Source organism: Triturus cristatus, chromosome 3_2 (assembly GCF_964204655.1).
Source record: "Triturus cristatus chromosome 3_2, aTriCri1.1, whole genome shotgun sequence".
Classification (NCBI taxonomy): Eukaryota; Metazoa; Chordata; class Amphibia; order Caudata; family Salamandridae; genus Triturus; species Triturus cristatus.
Window position 1 is genome coordinate 1127804020 of NC_140584.1, and position 16462 is coordinate 1127820481.

General features: G+C 46.0%; 1 protein-coding gene across 3 annotated transcripts in view; it reads right to left on the minus strand.

Annotated features, from left to right (window-relative positions):
• Positions 1-16462, minus strand: part of RAP1GAP2 (RAP1 GTPase activating protein 2) — a 964048-nt gene that overhangs the window by 218418 nt on the left and 729168 nt on the right. For all 3 annotated transcript variants that reach the window (XM_085649926.1, XM_085649925.1, XM_085649924.1), the window contains one exon: positions 3183-3312. In XM_085649926.1, coding sequence (XP_085506052.1) covers positions 3183-3312 — 130 coding nt within the window. The remainder of the gene's footprint in view (positions 1-3182; positions 3313-16462) is intronic.

Sequence of the window (16462 nt, forward strand, 5' to 3'; positions counted from 1 at the left end):
CAGTTCTCTTTTAGTACAGGGGTCGGCGGCCCCCAAGAATGAGGAGAGGGCTGGGGGCTGGCATGACCATTAGCTAGCTTGCCAATAACTGCCGCTATCTCTCCTCTTTCCCAGGAAAAAAGGGAGAGGAATGTTAGGGGTAAGGAAATGAAATGGCCCTCTCTGCTGGCCATCCTCCTGCTACTGCTGTTTACCCCGGCGCAGGTCATCCCTAGCAGAGAAGACGAGCTGCAGGACAAGAAGAGGGGTCTGCTGGAGCTCATCAAGCGCGTCATGCGAAGAAAGTGCAGGAACTGGAGTGCGAGTGGGAGGGGCTGAGAAGGACAGACTGCGGAGGGGGGGAGGTAGGGGAACAAAATAGTGCCTGAAGGGGCAGGATACAAATGACGACATGGTCGTCATGAGGCGGAACTAACAAACATAAATGATATCGGAAGGGTGCATTGAGGAAAAAAGTCAATAAGAAATATGGGCGGAGAGTGGGCGGAGCTTCCACGAAGCTTCCCCGCTATAGTGTACACTGCATGCCTCGCAAAGTGAGCAGCGCATGCGCTGCAACGCTAGCCGAGGCCTAAAAATGGGAGATGTCAAGCTACTGGGCCATAGCATGGTTAGAGACACCTGTTCTTTATAGGTATCCATACAGCATTTTTGCAGTTTCTATGCAGTTTAAATAAAATGTTTCTCTTACCCAGCAAAAGGCAGGTGCTAAGTCCAGACCAATAAAACCAGGACAACGGTTCATGCTCTGATTATCAGATGCAGTAATACAGTTACTGATTCATTGCATTACCTCAAATGTATTGAAAACATTTATATAAGGGCCAATGTATTTGTGTAAGCTTATGAATATAATTTGTACTTATGATCATGGAAATGTAGCTGTTGTGTATAATTTTCTAAAGGGCTAATTTCAAGATTATAGAGTGGGAAAGGGACACTCTGGGGGGTTCTGCAAAATGCAGTGAACCCAGCAATCACATCGGTGCGTACCTATTCACAAACATTTTTCATGTAGTTTCCACTCGAGAAAATAACATAAAAAGTACTTTTGTTAAAGGAAGGAGCAAGTGGCTTCTGAGTACATGAAAGGTGCAGTAATTTTATAATTCATGGGTGTGGAGGGAAAGATGTTTCTCCACAAGGAGCAATAACTTCCTTATGGAAAAAGCAAGTAAATGTAATAATGCCAAATTGAACATGATTGACTCAAGCAGGTTAAACGTCAGAGGGAACTGCAGAGGCCTACATTCTGCCCATTAGAAATACCAGGAAATGGTTGTCTCTCAAAGTCTTCATGGATGCCATCAACATCCGAAATCTGTCACCAATTATTAGATAAAAACCACAGAAGAAGATTTCCAATTTTCAACCTGTGGTGTACTTCATAAAGTAAACCAAATAATTAGGGACTCGGAGCATAAAAAAGAGGTCCAGTACCCATGCTCTCTAGAACACATATGTAGTACACTAAACTGTTCTTAAAGGAAATTCCGGTCCATTGGGCTGCGGATAGGGTGAAGATCGGGGGAGCGAAAAAAGGGAGGGAATACATATTTAGTTTGTCTCAGGATGGAATTATAGGGTACGGGAATATCCTTATTTGGAAGAGGTGTCCTCACACACCGTGATAGTGTCATGCTTCATCATTGGGCGTTTTTGCTCCTTGTGGTTTGGCGCTACAATACCCCACAAGCCCCGCAAGATGGCTCTTTACCGGAGATCTTTTTGTAAAAACACCATAGTGGCGAGTGCAGGTGTGCGGAGATAGTGAAATAGTGAGTTAAAAATACTCGATAGTGCCCAAAAAGGCTTTTATTCCTGTGACCATCGAGTAGAGTAAAAACAAAAAACAAACTGTTATTTTCCACTGATGAGGAAGTATAGTTTGGTTCATGTTTCACGCCCTATTGGCCCAGAAGGGATCCTCAGCGTTCCATCATGACCAGGTGTAATGTGAAAAAATTATTAGTTTAGACAAAGATGCTTTAAAAAGACAGGGGGGAATCCTCCCTGTATCTTAGTCTAAGAAAGACTAATTGTAATGGTGCTGAAAATAGTACTATGTCATCAGTCACCCAAGAAAAATAATCCAACCCATAAGAAATGAAGGGGAGGGCCTCTATGGTAAATAGCAGGGGTACGCTTTAGGCAGCAGTGACCCTTGGGAGCCTTAGGCATTATCACATACCCGATTCTGCTACAACCAGTACCATGTAGGTGCCATGCATGTATGCACATGTTCCTCCTGGGGTGCAATGTGCTTGTGAGCCCACAGCGGGGCTGTGGTGTGTGTGTATGTGTGTGTGCACTGCACCTGCCTGTAGGGGGACCTCATTCGTCCTTTGTAAAGCGGACCAGGTGCCACCTGTACTGTGAAAAACGGATCATGCTTCAAACAGCTGCTCTGCCTTTCATTAATGTCTGCCCCCAGGGCAGGTCAGGGCAGTCACAAGTTCACAGCTGCCCTGGGGCTAGCGCCATATTAGCAATATGGCTTTCTGTCCTTGTTTGACCCAAGCGCACTAGGTTAAAAGTGCGCAATGATGCAAGAAGGGACACTACACCATGACTCAAACAGGGAAAGTGCACCTTATGTCTAATACAACCTGTGGGAAATGTGCCCTTTCTGTAGGATCACCCTGGATTTGTTTGCCTTTTTGCTGAACCCTATTGTTGTTGGCTATAGAACTCTGTGCACTTTAATCCCAGCAACCAGTGGCAAAGTGCTTGTGCTCCTCCTTTCAGCATGGTAAAATTGGTATTCTCCTGATTGACACATTTAATTTAATCATAAGTCCTGGTTATATGGTACCAAGTGTACTGATGGCCTCTAAATGAAATGCAGCCAGTAAAATGCAGCACTAATTGTGCCATCGATGGCACTGGAACTGTACAACATATCTCCAGGCCTACCACTGTACCCTGGCTGTGCGGTTTTAAAACTGCAAACTCGACCTGCCAAAATAACCTTTTTTGACAGGTTCAACCCTCTCTTTTGAATATTAATAACTCACCTGTAGGAAAGGCCTTATTGTCTATAACAGTGTTTCCCAAACTGGGGTCCGAGGACCCCCAGGGGTCCGTGGCACATTCCCAGGGGGTCCTCAGCCAGCAATTTTAAAAGCATTGGCTTCCAGCATGAAGTGAATTGTTTTCAATGCTCCCTAAAGATCCTTTACCTGCTGGGTGTCTCCTTCTGTGAAAGGCAGCTTTGTCGAGACGTGGAACATGATCTCCTTGTCCCGGAACACTGTGTACACGGACTCTGTGCCTGTCTGACCATGAGATACATCCAGTCCTCCTCGAAAACTAAACCAAACGGAAGAGAGGATTAACAGGAGAAATACTGTTACAGCCTATACCCGAGATAACGAAATAGGGACATTGTAATCCAGAGGGCAGGCACCAATGCCAAAGGTAAATCGATGAGATAGCCCGTGGAGGATACACCTGTACCGTGCAGGGCCGGCTTTATCGCTGGTGGTGCCCAGTGTGGCAATGTTTATTGGTGCCACCCAATGACCACCTCTGCCACAGATTCCCTAACAACTACCCTTAATCAGTGCCCCTCAAGTCTTCACAACCACTCTCTCTCAGGTGCATTTAATTTGCTTTATAGTGTCACTCATACCAGTGTGGGGTGTCAGAGCACTTTACATCACACACACATTACACAGAGATAAGCAATCATACACATGTAAATCAGTGTATAGGAAATGTTGCAAACGACAGAGGACTATAAAGTATAAGAGTCACCTGTCATACATACTGGTAGGCAGTATAGTTTAAGAATGTTTGGTCTGGAGATGCAAAAACTCAGAATTTTAAAAGTAACACAATGGTTAGAGATTATACCCTTTTTGCAACATTAGGATACTGAAAGACGGAAAAAAATCATGATGCTCTAATGTATATCTTGCAGTTTGCATGCAGCTCTTTGATGGCACATAATAGCTCACTGTTCTATGCTAGTATTTGTACTTATAACCGGCATGTAACAAAAGTGTCTCTCTGATAAAAGCAGTAACCCACTGACCTATTTGCATTATATGGACTTGATGATCTGCATGGCACACATTCTTTTCAGCAGGCATATTAACCCTCTGTGCTACCTTATGATGAGTCAAAACTTCTACTAGACACAAATCTAGTCCCTCTCCTACAAGAATATTAATCACCAGAGTTATCTTGACATTAGTATTGTTGCCTGAAAAATGCTGGAGGCCAGGAACGTGGCAGCAGGTGTTTTTAAAACAATAATATACTTACAAAGAGGGCCCCCTCCACCCGAAGTCATCACTTGGTGTGGTGGCACCGGTAGTACCGCCTTTGAGCCGGCCCTGCCTGTACAAGTGAGCAGAAAGGCATGCCCAGCCATGCGGCACACCTCTACTGACAGAAGAACAAAGGTGGGTCCAATTTCACATAGGAACCTGAGAAAGAATCGGTGCTTAATTTGAGCCAGTGATTTCTGGTGCTCGGCACTGGCACTTAATTAGTTTCCGGTGCGCGGCATCAGCACTTAATTGTCAACACCACACTTATGACACTCTGCCACATGGTGAAACTGTGCATCTAATTTAGAGATGAGCTGACTAACGGTTGTTTATGAATGCTATATACATTAAAAATTACTAATAACCAAACTCGAGAAGTATGCTTTCTCCAAATTGGAACAAGATCCGCACGACCGCGCAAACGCTGGCACTGCAGCAACCAAGGGGCCAGCGACAGGAAAAGAGATCACACTACAAGATATCATGACTATGCTCAACAATGTACATACCTCTCTGGAGTCCGGCATAGACACAGTTACCACTGAACTCTCACTCATCCGCGCAGATCTCAGAAACCTCAGTTCCTGCATGGCAGAGGTGGAAACAACAACAACCGCTTTAAGTACAGACACAGCCGCCTTAAAGAAACAAATAAAACAGCTAGAAATGGAGAATAGAACCATGGCGGCGAAACTGGATGATTATGAAGGTTGCTCCCGACGCAATAACGTTCGAATTGTGGGAGTACCGGAGGGAACGGGGGACGCTGCCGAGGACCTCTTTGTGGAGGACCTGATCAAGAATCACCTGCAACCCAGAGGACTCTCCAACTATTTCTCGGTTGAGCAGGCCCACCATGTCCCCGGGGGCAGACCCAGGCCGGGAGCGCCCCCCTCGGCCCATACTAGCACGCATTTTTTACTTTCGTGATCGAGACCTCATCCTTCAGACAGCAAGAGCGCCCCCCGATCTATTATCAGCAAACTACAATTTCTTTCTTCCCAGACTACACGGCTGCTGTGGCTAAACAGTGACGGAACTTCATCGCCATAAAGCAAGAACTCAGGAAGCTCGAACTTAAATACTCAATGATGTTCCCTGTGAAGCTAAGAGTGGAGGCGGACGGGAAGACTTGGTTCTTCACCACCCCGAAAGAAGCGCAGGACTGGTTAGAGGGATGGCAACAGGTCCCACACCGCAGTAAGCCCAAACAAAACACCAACCATGGCACGACAACATCACAATCTACGGACCGGGTGAGTGACTCGCCAGTGACAGAGACCCCGACCAAAGAGAACTGAATAGGCATTTTCAGCACCTTCCATATAAGGTGCTGACAAACAGGGACCCGTTCCGCAGTCCGGATAAGGCACAGAGTGAAGAATCACGACGCTGCGTTACTGACACATATGTGAAGAGGTCTATAAGCTCCTATGGTGACCCACTGAAGCAGTGACTCTTCCAGGACTGGCCACTAACAGTCCCCCATGCAACATTGTATGGACTGGGGGTTTCCGGCATCTTATTATGACCACCTAAATAAAGCTGTGTGGGTAATTCTGTCTACGAGAAGGCCCCTGAGGGGACAGCCCAGGAGCTCTCTCTCCCCCTATGAAGGTACTGGGTAATGGGAAATAGGCACTCTGCAAAGTTGGGGTGGCGGGTAGTTCTAAAACCGTCTTTCAGGGAGGGGGGAGGGAACGAGGATTTCTCGGGGAAGTTCTGATTCATTTGGTTTATTTGTATTTATATGTTGAATGGCATATCGTAGATCCAATCATGCTGTTCGTGCATTGCTGCAAAACTATCCAGACCGTATAGCGCACGCCTCTAACACTGACCATGGTGATACCATCTGATCCTACCAAACCTGCAACACTACACGCACGGCATCTACCTATTATATCCTGGAATGTTAATGGTCTCCGGGACAAGCTCAAACAGGGACTAGTCCTACAATATCTAAGGCTTAAAGCACCAGCAATAACTCTACTACAAGAGACCCATTTAACAGGGATGGCCTGCAAAGCACTCGACAGTTGGGGTTTCAAACTAGCGGTACACTCTGAGTTTACATCGGGCTCACGGGGAGTAGGGATCCTTATTAAAAAAAAATACCCAATTGTCATCAAACACACGTAAACAGACGACCAGGGTCGATTCGCGGCACTGTCATGTCAATGGGAAGGTCGGGTGATCAACATAGTGTCAGTCTACATCCCCCCAGCGCTCCACTTGTTAGCGTTACCGGCGCTCAGCGAATTTCAACTTCAACTCCCACAGGGCAATTTAATTATAGGAGGCGATTTTAATGCTACATTGGATGATACCCTAGACAGCACACCCCCTCAACAGCAACACCTGACACACTCTAACCTAACAGATTTCCTAGAAACCATAGGTCTGGTAGACATTTGGGGATTCTTCTTTCCACGGACACAACAGTACACATATCACTCAGGCACACACAACAGCCTATCCAGAATAGATCACATACTGGCGCCGGCAGGGGAAATAGGAAACTTTCTAGATGTTGCACATTTACCGAGAGGCATCTCTGATCACTTCCTGGTCAGTGCTCTATACACGTGGCACGCCACAGCGCAGCGTCGCATATTCCCTATATACCCGGGATACCTCAAGACCCCTAAGATCTGGAAAGGACTGACTGACACCACCAAACACTACTTTAGTGAGAATGCACCCTCAGTCTCCTCCCCACTTGTCCTGTGGGAGGCATACAAAACAGTGCTCTGTGGGCAGGCGGTCTCACTCCTAACGCACCATAAAAGAGTAAAGGCTCAGACAGTGGCAACAGGAGGTAGGCGACCTGGAGAGGGCCCAGGGACAGGACCCCTCCGACGCAAATGCCCATCTACTACTCCTTAAAAAGCAGGAGTATAAAGACCATCTATGGGAGGAAGCGAAGACGCGACTCTCCGCTATCCAACACACTATTATATATGAAGTCGGTGATAAGGCCGGCAAGCTTTTGGACTGGCTTGACAAGCGACAAAAGGCAGATACGTGGATCGCAGAACTTTAGCTCCCCACGGGAGAAACTACACAGAACCCCCAAGTCATAGTAGACCTCCTAGCACATCACTATGAATAGGTTTACACTTCAGTGCTTAAAATAACACAAGAGGATGAGGAGGAGTTCCTCCGTGATCTCAAACTTCCGAAGCTCACGGAGATGGAGTCTCACCTATTAGAGGCAGAGCTCTCAATGGAAGAAATAGCAATAGCGATCAGTAAACTCCACTCAGGAAAGGCCCTGGGCCCAAACGGTATTCCCATTGAGTGGTACAAACGAAATACGACGACACTCATGCCCTATCTCATAGCTATGTATGAGGCCAGTTTCGATAGGGGGAACTTCTGCAAGACCACAGAATGTCAACAATAGGGGCCATCCACAAACCCGGCAAACCCACTCAGGAGTGTGCCTCCTACAGGCCCATATCTCTGACTAACGTTGAGGACAAGATATTGGCGAAGACCCTGGCCTATAGACTCACACCACACCTAGCTACATTAATACATCCAGACCAATCAGGGTTTATGCCTGGGAGGAATACGGCCCTAAATTTGAGACGTCTCCATAACGTGTTGGGCCGACATCATACCATAAAATAAGACGCCATTGTGCTGTCCTTGGACGCACGAATGGCCTTTGATATGGTCGAGTGGCTCTTTCTTTTTGTTGTCCTCGCAAAGTTGGGATTCGGACCAAAATTCTGTTCCTGGGTTAGGCTGTTATATACTACTCCACTGGTCCATGTAGTGGCCAATGGGCATATATCCAGAGAGTTCCCACTGCACTGAGGCACAAGAAAGGGCTGCCCACTGTCACCTCTTCTCTTCGCCCTTGTGCTGGAGCCTCTGGCGGCCTGGGTGCAACAAGACCCTGTCATCCGCGGGCTTCGCTGGACTGAGGGATGCGAGGATCGAATATCCTTATATGCAGACGATATCCTCCTCTATATGGCCTCTCCCAGGCATTCCCTGTCTTGCATATTAGACATATGTGGCTCATATGGACGATATTCAGGATACACGATTAATTGGACTAAATCAGTGCTATATGTCCTGAAAGGGCCTCCACCAATACTCCCGTGTGGCTGTGACGTAACAATTGCTGAGGACACTTTCAAATATTTAGGAATTCACGTCACCCATGGCCCAGAGGTCTTCATGACTATGAATCTCCAAGCCCCCCTGAAACAGCTGCAAAGAGACACCAAACACTGGCAATCGTTGCCACTAACGCTCCTGGGGAAAGCGGCACTTTTGAAAATGATGGCGCTTCCTAGGTTCCTCTATGCCCTTCAAAATACATCTTTCTTGGTCCCACAGTCCTATTGCCGAGCCATAGAGGCAGAACTCCTTTGGAATAATAAACCAGCTTGCATAGCTATGACAAAACAGTACCAAACCTGGTATGATGGGTGCTTCGAACTCCCGAACATATAAACATACTATTGGGCGTCCCAATTGATAGTGATTAACCACTGGCTACATGTCCCACACAAGGACCCGGCCTACAGTCTTGATAGATTAGAGTTGGGAGAGGAGGGACTATATGGAGCACTCTATGACAAGACCCGGGCCCTCATGGGCCCCACGAACCAAACACTCCAGGTATGGAACATTGTGCGCAAAAAGTTAGGGTGGCAGAACAAGGCCACACCAGCAACGCCCCTCTGGGTCATGGATAAACTGGGAAGGTTGGGTAAGAGTAAAGGCTTTAATCATTGGGACAATATCGGAATATCCAGGGTTGGAGATCTCTGGGTGCAGGGAAAGATGATCGCCTTTACACAGCTCCAGCACCAGTACGAGATGGCACCGATGGAGCAATTCCACTACCGCCAGATCAAGCATGCCCTAAAGGCAGCAATTCCCCCTGACACCACTCCACCCGAGGCCTCACCATTAGAGGACAGATTATTGATGGACCATATGGACACGGGAGCAATCTCCATGACCTATCGGAAGATTATTAATAACTTGTCCAATCCCGTGCAGAAGCTCCAAGACAAGTAGCGGGCGGACCATGGAGAGTTAGATGACACTGATTGGAAAGAGGCACTAGCATCACCCAGAGAAGTAGCGATTGCATCCAAATTACGCCTCGTGCAGCTCAAGATCTTCCATAGAATTTACTACACCAGAACTACTCTTTATAAGATAGGGAAAGCTGACACCCAGCTCTGCCTGCGACAATGTGGGGTGGTCGGTACATTCTTCCATACGCTATGCGCCTGTCCTGTAATAATGCCATATTGGACAACAGTCATGACCATCACCATGAGGGTGAGTGGGAACCCAGTCCCTCCAGAGCCCAAACGTTGCCTGCTTAATATCTGGGAAGCGACGGATCTTAACTCGACATCGCACACCTGGGCGATACTGGGAATGATGTTGCCCAAAAGAAACATTGCTAAACACTGGGGTGTAGCCAGCGCCCCCACACTCATGGAGTGGTGCAAAGATATGGACACAGCAATGGTGGTGGAAAAGACCATATATGTACGCTGGGGTTGTCCTAAAAAATGGATGAGAATATGGGGAGGCTGGAACACCTACAGGGGGGGTATATGCGAATTACCAATAGTGACCCGAGAAGTGGAATAAATTAATGTAATTGATACTAATATGTGTAACGATATACACACATGCAGCAAGATACGAACAATACTGTATTGTAAATAGGAAGGACAAGCAATGTATACTGTAATGACCATATATATACTGTTTAATATGTACACGGATGTTAATAATGTGCCATCTATGATTAAATAAAGAAAAACAAATACTAATATCTCCTTCCCCAAACATTCCTTTAGCTTTGGGGACCTGGAATAATCTGCACTGCTACACTAGCAGGCAAGAGAGGTGGTTAGTTGTTGTTTTGGTACCGTCAATGGCAGCAATTACGGGGCAATAGGTGGTGCAAGCTGCAGTGGCCTCCTGGTCAATGCCCTGGCACTTATTTTACAAATCAAGCACTGGAAAGAAGGGCATTGGTAGGCAAACATAGGACTTATCTAGGCTATAACTGGAAGCAAATATCGAAAAACACCTACAACAACAAAAAACACTGTACATTGGAGAAAACAGCTACCATCGTGGGATCAGTCAGCATGGAAAAAACACCTACATATGGAAAAAGTAGGATGAATGCAGCCAAAGAAACAACCACAGAAGCTGGAGCCACACTCGACTGGATCCGCTCCTTCCTCTTCGGCAGAACGCAGCGGGTCAGACTCCTCCATTTCCTCTCGGACCCTACACCAGGGGTCCTTCCTCAGCCCCACGCTCTTCAACATCTACATGGCTCCGCTCGCCCCCATCGTCAGAACCTACGGATTCAACATTGTGTCATACGCAGACGACACCCAACTCATCCTCTCCCTTTCCAACAAACCCAACGCCGCCAGACACAACTTTCGAGAAGGCATGGAAGCTGTCGCCAAGTGGATGAAAACCAGCTGCCTAAAACTAAACACCAACAAGAAAGAAGTACTCATCATGGGCCCAAACCCCGACGCCTGAAACGATACCTGGTGGCCCCCCGCCCTCGGAAACCCGCCCACCCCCACGGACCACGCAACGCAACCTGGGAATCATCCTAGACTCCGAGCTCAAAATAGACTGCCAGATCAACTCCGTCTCATCCTCCTGCTTCCACACCCTCCGCCTCCTACATAAGACCTTCAAATAGAACGCCCTCGAACACAGAATGACAGTCACTCACGCCCTGGTCACGCTTGACTACGGCAACGCACTCTACGCCGGAATAAACAAAAGCCTCACCCACAAGCTAAAGAACATCCAGAACGCCGCTGTAAGACTGGTCCTCAACCTTCCAAGACACTGCCACATCTCACAGCACCTGCGCACACTCCACTGGCTCCCCATCGAGGCTAGAGTCACCTTCAAGATGCTCACCCACGCACACAAGGCCCTCCACGACACCGGACCAGCATACCTGAAGAAGCCGACTCAAATTCCACACACCCCAAAGAACCCTACAATCAGCCCAGCTCTCCTACGCCGTGGTCCCCAGCACCAGAAGGACCAGATCGGGAGGCCGCTCCTTCTCCTTTCTCGCAGCCAGCCAGAGCCTGTAACGCCCTTCCACTCCACCTCAGACAGACAACACCGCTCCCCATCTTCTCAAGAAACCTCAAAACCTGGCTCTTCGACAGACCACCTTCTTGTTGGACTGGAACCTGCACCCCCTCCCACCCCCAGCACCTTGAGACCCTTACGGGTGAGTAGTCTCACTTAACAAACGCCTGATTGATTGATTTAATGATGGATCGTAATGCAGAATATGAGGACACAAATGAGAGATGTTGTAGGGAGAGTACCCAGACACACATGAATGAGACAGATTTCTAAAGTGCAACGGCTGCTCCCAGAGGAGCGTACCGACGCCATAAAGGCAGGTTCCAGAGAAATATTCCGATGATGTTCCGAAAGGGAATTCAACAAGCTGGGTTCCAAAAAGGAAAAAGACATTACCCCGTTCTGGCTTTATGCACCCTAGGAATGCATAAAAGGTTTCGATTAGCTGAGCGGAGAGCCGGGGGTGGGGGTCTATTCTTTTAATTTTATCCTGAATATAGTAAGGGCCTTTTTTAAGTGTAGCCTGAGCCAGAGCACAAGCCCTGCTCTAGGGATCTGGCGTAGATAGAGTACGGAGGAGAAGCCCCGCCCATATTTGTTCATTGGCTTGTGTCTTTGTCCTTTGTAAATGCTGGAGTTTGATTCCTTAATAGGCTTGTACGGCCTCCTTAGTACGGCCATATCATTATTTGTATCCTCCCATGGCTACTGGCCCCTTTACTTCTGTTCTTACACGGTGTGTGTTATTTTAGTGTTGTGAGCACTATTTTCTTCATTGAGTTTGTCCTACGTGAGGCACGACAATGTCCTTTGTTTACATTTAGCTCGCTGCGCGCGCTTTCATTTTCATTTTCATTTTCGAAGCTGCCGGGACAATTGCGACCGTTTTTGGTTTTTTTAAATAACCCGCGCGCCTAAAAATGGTGCGCTTTTTTGTCTATTTTAAACAGAGAACTTTTTATATTACCCATATAATGACTGTCTTCCGACTTGGCAACATCATCTTTTGCTACTATGGAAAGCCTTCGTGGACAGTGTTGCTCCTCAACTACTTAGAAAGTGCACAGCAGATGCTACAATCTGAGAAGGGAAACTGTTTCTGGAAATTACGGAATGAAATCGGCTGAGAAGCCAGATTCACATATGTGACTGTTTAATCCCTCATCAGTGGCTTTGGGGGGGTGTAAATTAAAATGTGCTAATATCACTCTGATAATTCTCTTAATGTGGCATTTAATGTGTCCAGACTCTTATTCAGTCACAATGAAAACAGTTTTCATTGAGCTGATCCGTCTCTCATCCCCGAGGGACTGGTGGAACAGACTGTCTATAGCCTAGTTAAACACGGTAAATATTCACTGTCTGTAATCCAGGCAATGGCAGACTTTGTTACTCAAACACGATTTGTTGTCTTGTTTACTTTCCTTGTTTTTGTCATGTCATAACTCTTCATTAACTTTCAGAATTTGTGAAACCAATTCCTAGTTTGCGTTGTTTGCAACGCGGATTACTTGAACTCTCTTTTTGGACAAAAACAAAGTCTCCAAAGAATTTTGTGTGAGGAGATGGTGAAATCAAGTGTAAAAGTGAGATCTTGCTTGGAGAAAATGTACATGTAGGATTCAAATACTTTTGAAACCAAAAAACACAGCTTTTAGTATTTCTGTACACTGCTTGACTTGGTTGTATATGTGCTTTGCTGTGTTTGGGTATGCTTTTTTTGCTCTTTATTTCAATGCAGTATTATGGTCGGAATAGGATTTGGCCGATGAAGCTTCCTATTTTTGCATGAGTTGTTTACTCCCAAAAGTTCATATAGCACGATAGGGCTTCTTTGTAAGGGAGATTGCTGTCTGTGGCTCTTTCTTGCTCAGATATTTGGGGGGACCTGATCCACAACCTTGGAGAGCAGAAAGTCCGTTTTTCTGTACCTCTTTTGTATTAAGTTAATGCATATAGAATTGAGGTTTTGATTAAAATGTGTCAGTGAACACATTGAGAGTCCACGTGTACCTGCAGCTGTCTGGTGGTCTTCAGTTGCACATTCCTGCTGTGACAGTGGGCTTGAAGTAAGCAGTATCATGCTTTCTGCATGGATTTCCTACAATAAATGCAATCTTCTTTGAAGTTAGTACTTTTAAAACTGGACCAGAATGTTCTAGCAATGGTGGAAACTAGGCTTCTTGTGTATGTCTTCTTGAATCACTGCTCTCCTCATGGAGCATACAGGTGTTGTTTTGGGACCTTCTTGTTTATCATATGCTCACTTCTATGGGATAGTTTGGATTTATCAGTATCGCAGTATCTGTGCATAGGGTTCAAAAGTGTTGAATTATTAATGAAGCCAACATTTTCTAGTGGAGAGACCACCAGAGAGACATCTGTTCCATAACTGTCTCACACACATTTTTAGGTCCAGACTGGGCAGAGCATGCGCTGCTCTGCGAGGCATGCTGTATTGGGGTATGGACTTTCAGCCCTGCCCACTTTCCGCCCATTTGTCATTGGCTTGTGTCATTTTCCTTCGTAAATGTTGGCTTCTGGTTTATTAATAGGCTTGTAAGTCCCGCCTTCGTACCGCCTTGTCTTCATTTGGACTGGCCCTTTTATTTCAGTTCTTACTCGGAACGTCCTATTTAGTCTGTAAGTACTATTTTCTTTAATGAGTTTCTCTTACTGCAGGCATGACGTGTTCCTGCAACATTCAGCGCGCCATGCACGCTTTCACTGGGTGTTTTTACAAAAAAAACATTTGTTTGTCTTCTTTAGAAACAAATGCTTTTTTTTGGTAAAAGCACCCCATACTGCACTTTCACTTTAATAGCGGCCAGGGGCCTTCTTGAGACACGGCTCGTCTAAAGAAAGGGGCGTGGCTTCTATAAATGTGAAAGCGCAGCATGAGGCGCTTGTAAACAGCAAGTATTTGCAATACAAAAGGTCTCACGTTTTAGAAACTTTGACCTATTTCTATTGTAAATGACAATGCCGTTTATTATATGCAGGTTTTTTTAACACATACATAAAAGGCATTGTCGTTTACAATGCCAAAAGCTCAAAATCTCGCAATTGTGAGAACTATTGCATTGCGAATTATTGTTATATACAGCCCTGTAGATTACCATAAGAGCTTTAAATGGTATTCTCTGCTTGATAAGGCAGCCAGTGCAGTAGTTTCAGACCTTGAAGAATGGATTGACATTTAGAGATATCCCTAAAAACATAAAGTACTTTAGGGGGGCACGTGGAGGAAGCAACATCACAGGAAACAACTGTGTCCAAAGGGGCTCAGAGTGCATAGATACAGTATAAAATAGTGTTTTAGAAGAAGATGGGGGTTCAGCATAAACAGAAACAAGTGAGCAGCATGGATCCCAGAGTTCACTGATAAAAGACTGGAGTATAGCATGTGGAAAGATAGCATAAAAATAATGGGAAGCAGAATACAGAAGAACAAATACAATATGGTGGAGAAACATAGGGGTAAAAGAGTTTGAAAAAATATTGACATCGATACAAGTAACACAGATGGGAGAAGACCACAGGAGCAGAAAAAAAAATAACTTAGTGACAAAGAGCACTGAGTACAGATATATAAATATAAGATGGTAGGGAAACGTATGTAGGAGAAACAGCACAACAAACAACTGAGTGTCAAGGGACACAGATAGTGTACAGTTACAATTGATATTGATTTACTGAGTGTTCTGTTGAGTTCTTAGTTTCTAGATGACAACATCTCCCTGGGTACGCCTGGGACAGCTCGTCCACACTAACTAGAGCCAAGTGCTTAAATGGCCACTGGGTTCCACTTTGGGTGGCCACTCTAAAGAGGCTTCAGCACAAAAGAAACAAAAGACTCCAGTTGTCACAATTGGGGCCCCGTAACTTCTGATTACACTAGGACTCACCAATCCAGATTCTCCATACCAAAGGCCCCTAGATTAATTTGATTTTTCAATCAAAACTGCTAATAGTAATAGCTGATACAACTTCCAATTTAGCTGATCCCAGATGGTAGCACTGGTTCATATTTCCAGCCCCAAAATGCCTAATATTAACTGAAATACATAATCTTGACTTTGTTTGAATTGACTGCGGCATCCTTCAAATCAGCATCAATCTTCAGCTGATCCAAGCTTCACTGCAGTGCTACCACATAGCATCCAGCGTTAACAGACTATCTGCCAAAACAGAGCTGGAACTATTTCACTGCACAGCTTTGGAGAAAGTGGCTAGGCCTGGGCGTGAAATTCCGCTCCACTTGCGAAGCCTGCACAGTTTTTCCCACTCGGCGTAGCGAGGCAGAGTCTTTTGGTGTACGCGGAACTCCACAAACTCTGCCCAGGCCGAACAGTGGCCCCATCCTCCCATATACCTAAAAAAGTGACTGATGTCTAAACTAAAGAGGACTGGTGTTTGGACGTGGGCAATTCCCACACCTAAGACACTATAGATTGGTGTTGACGGCTCCTTAGTACTTTGGTACTTCATTGGAACCCAGGGTTGCCTATATAATGTGCTCAATATATTACCCAGCCAACATGGGGCACCCAATATAATTATTCTGTGTGCATAACATAGTACTAAGCAAATGCGTTGCTGTGGTATGGCAAAGGCTAGGCAAGGCATCTTTTGAGGGCAAGATTGAACGTGTTAGACTGTGGAAAACTACATTCACCATCCATTGTGGCAAGAAGACCTGCAAATGTGCAGAGTGAGCGCCATTTACAAAAGATGTACCACTGTTCATTTATAGCCGAGGGACTCCATCATCACTGGTTCTGGTGTGCAAGCACACCAGCATCCTTTATGAGCCTATCTCTTGTGAGAAGGCTGCCACAGCCACCTCACAAGCAACAGCAATGGCTGCTGCATTCACACGACTGATGATGACTGAGAACCACTCCTTCTGGTCTTATCCATCATTCGTTATCAAATCTGTGCATTTTATGTTGTGGTCCTCTGACTCATGTCAGGTTCACACTTCCTGTTGCACGGGTGTGGTGATACCTTGCACTGTACCACTGGTAAGTGGGAAGTGT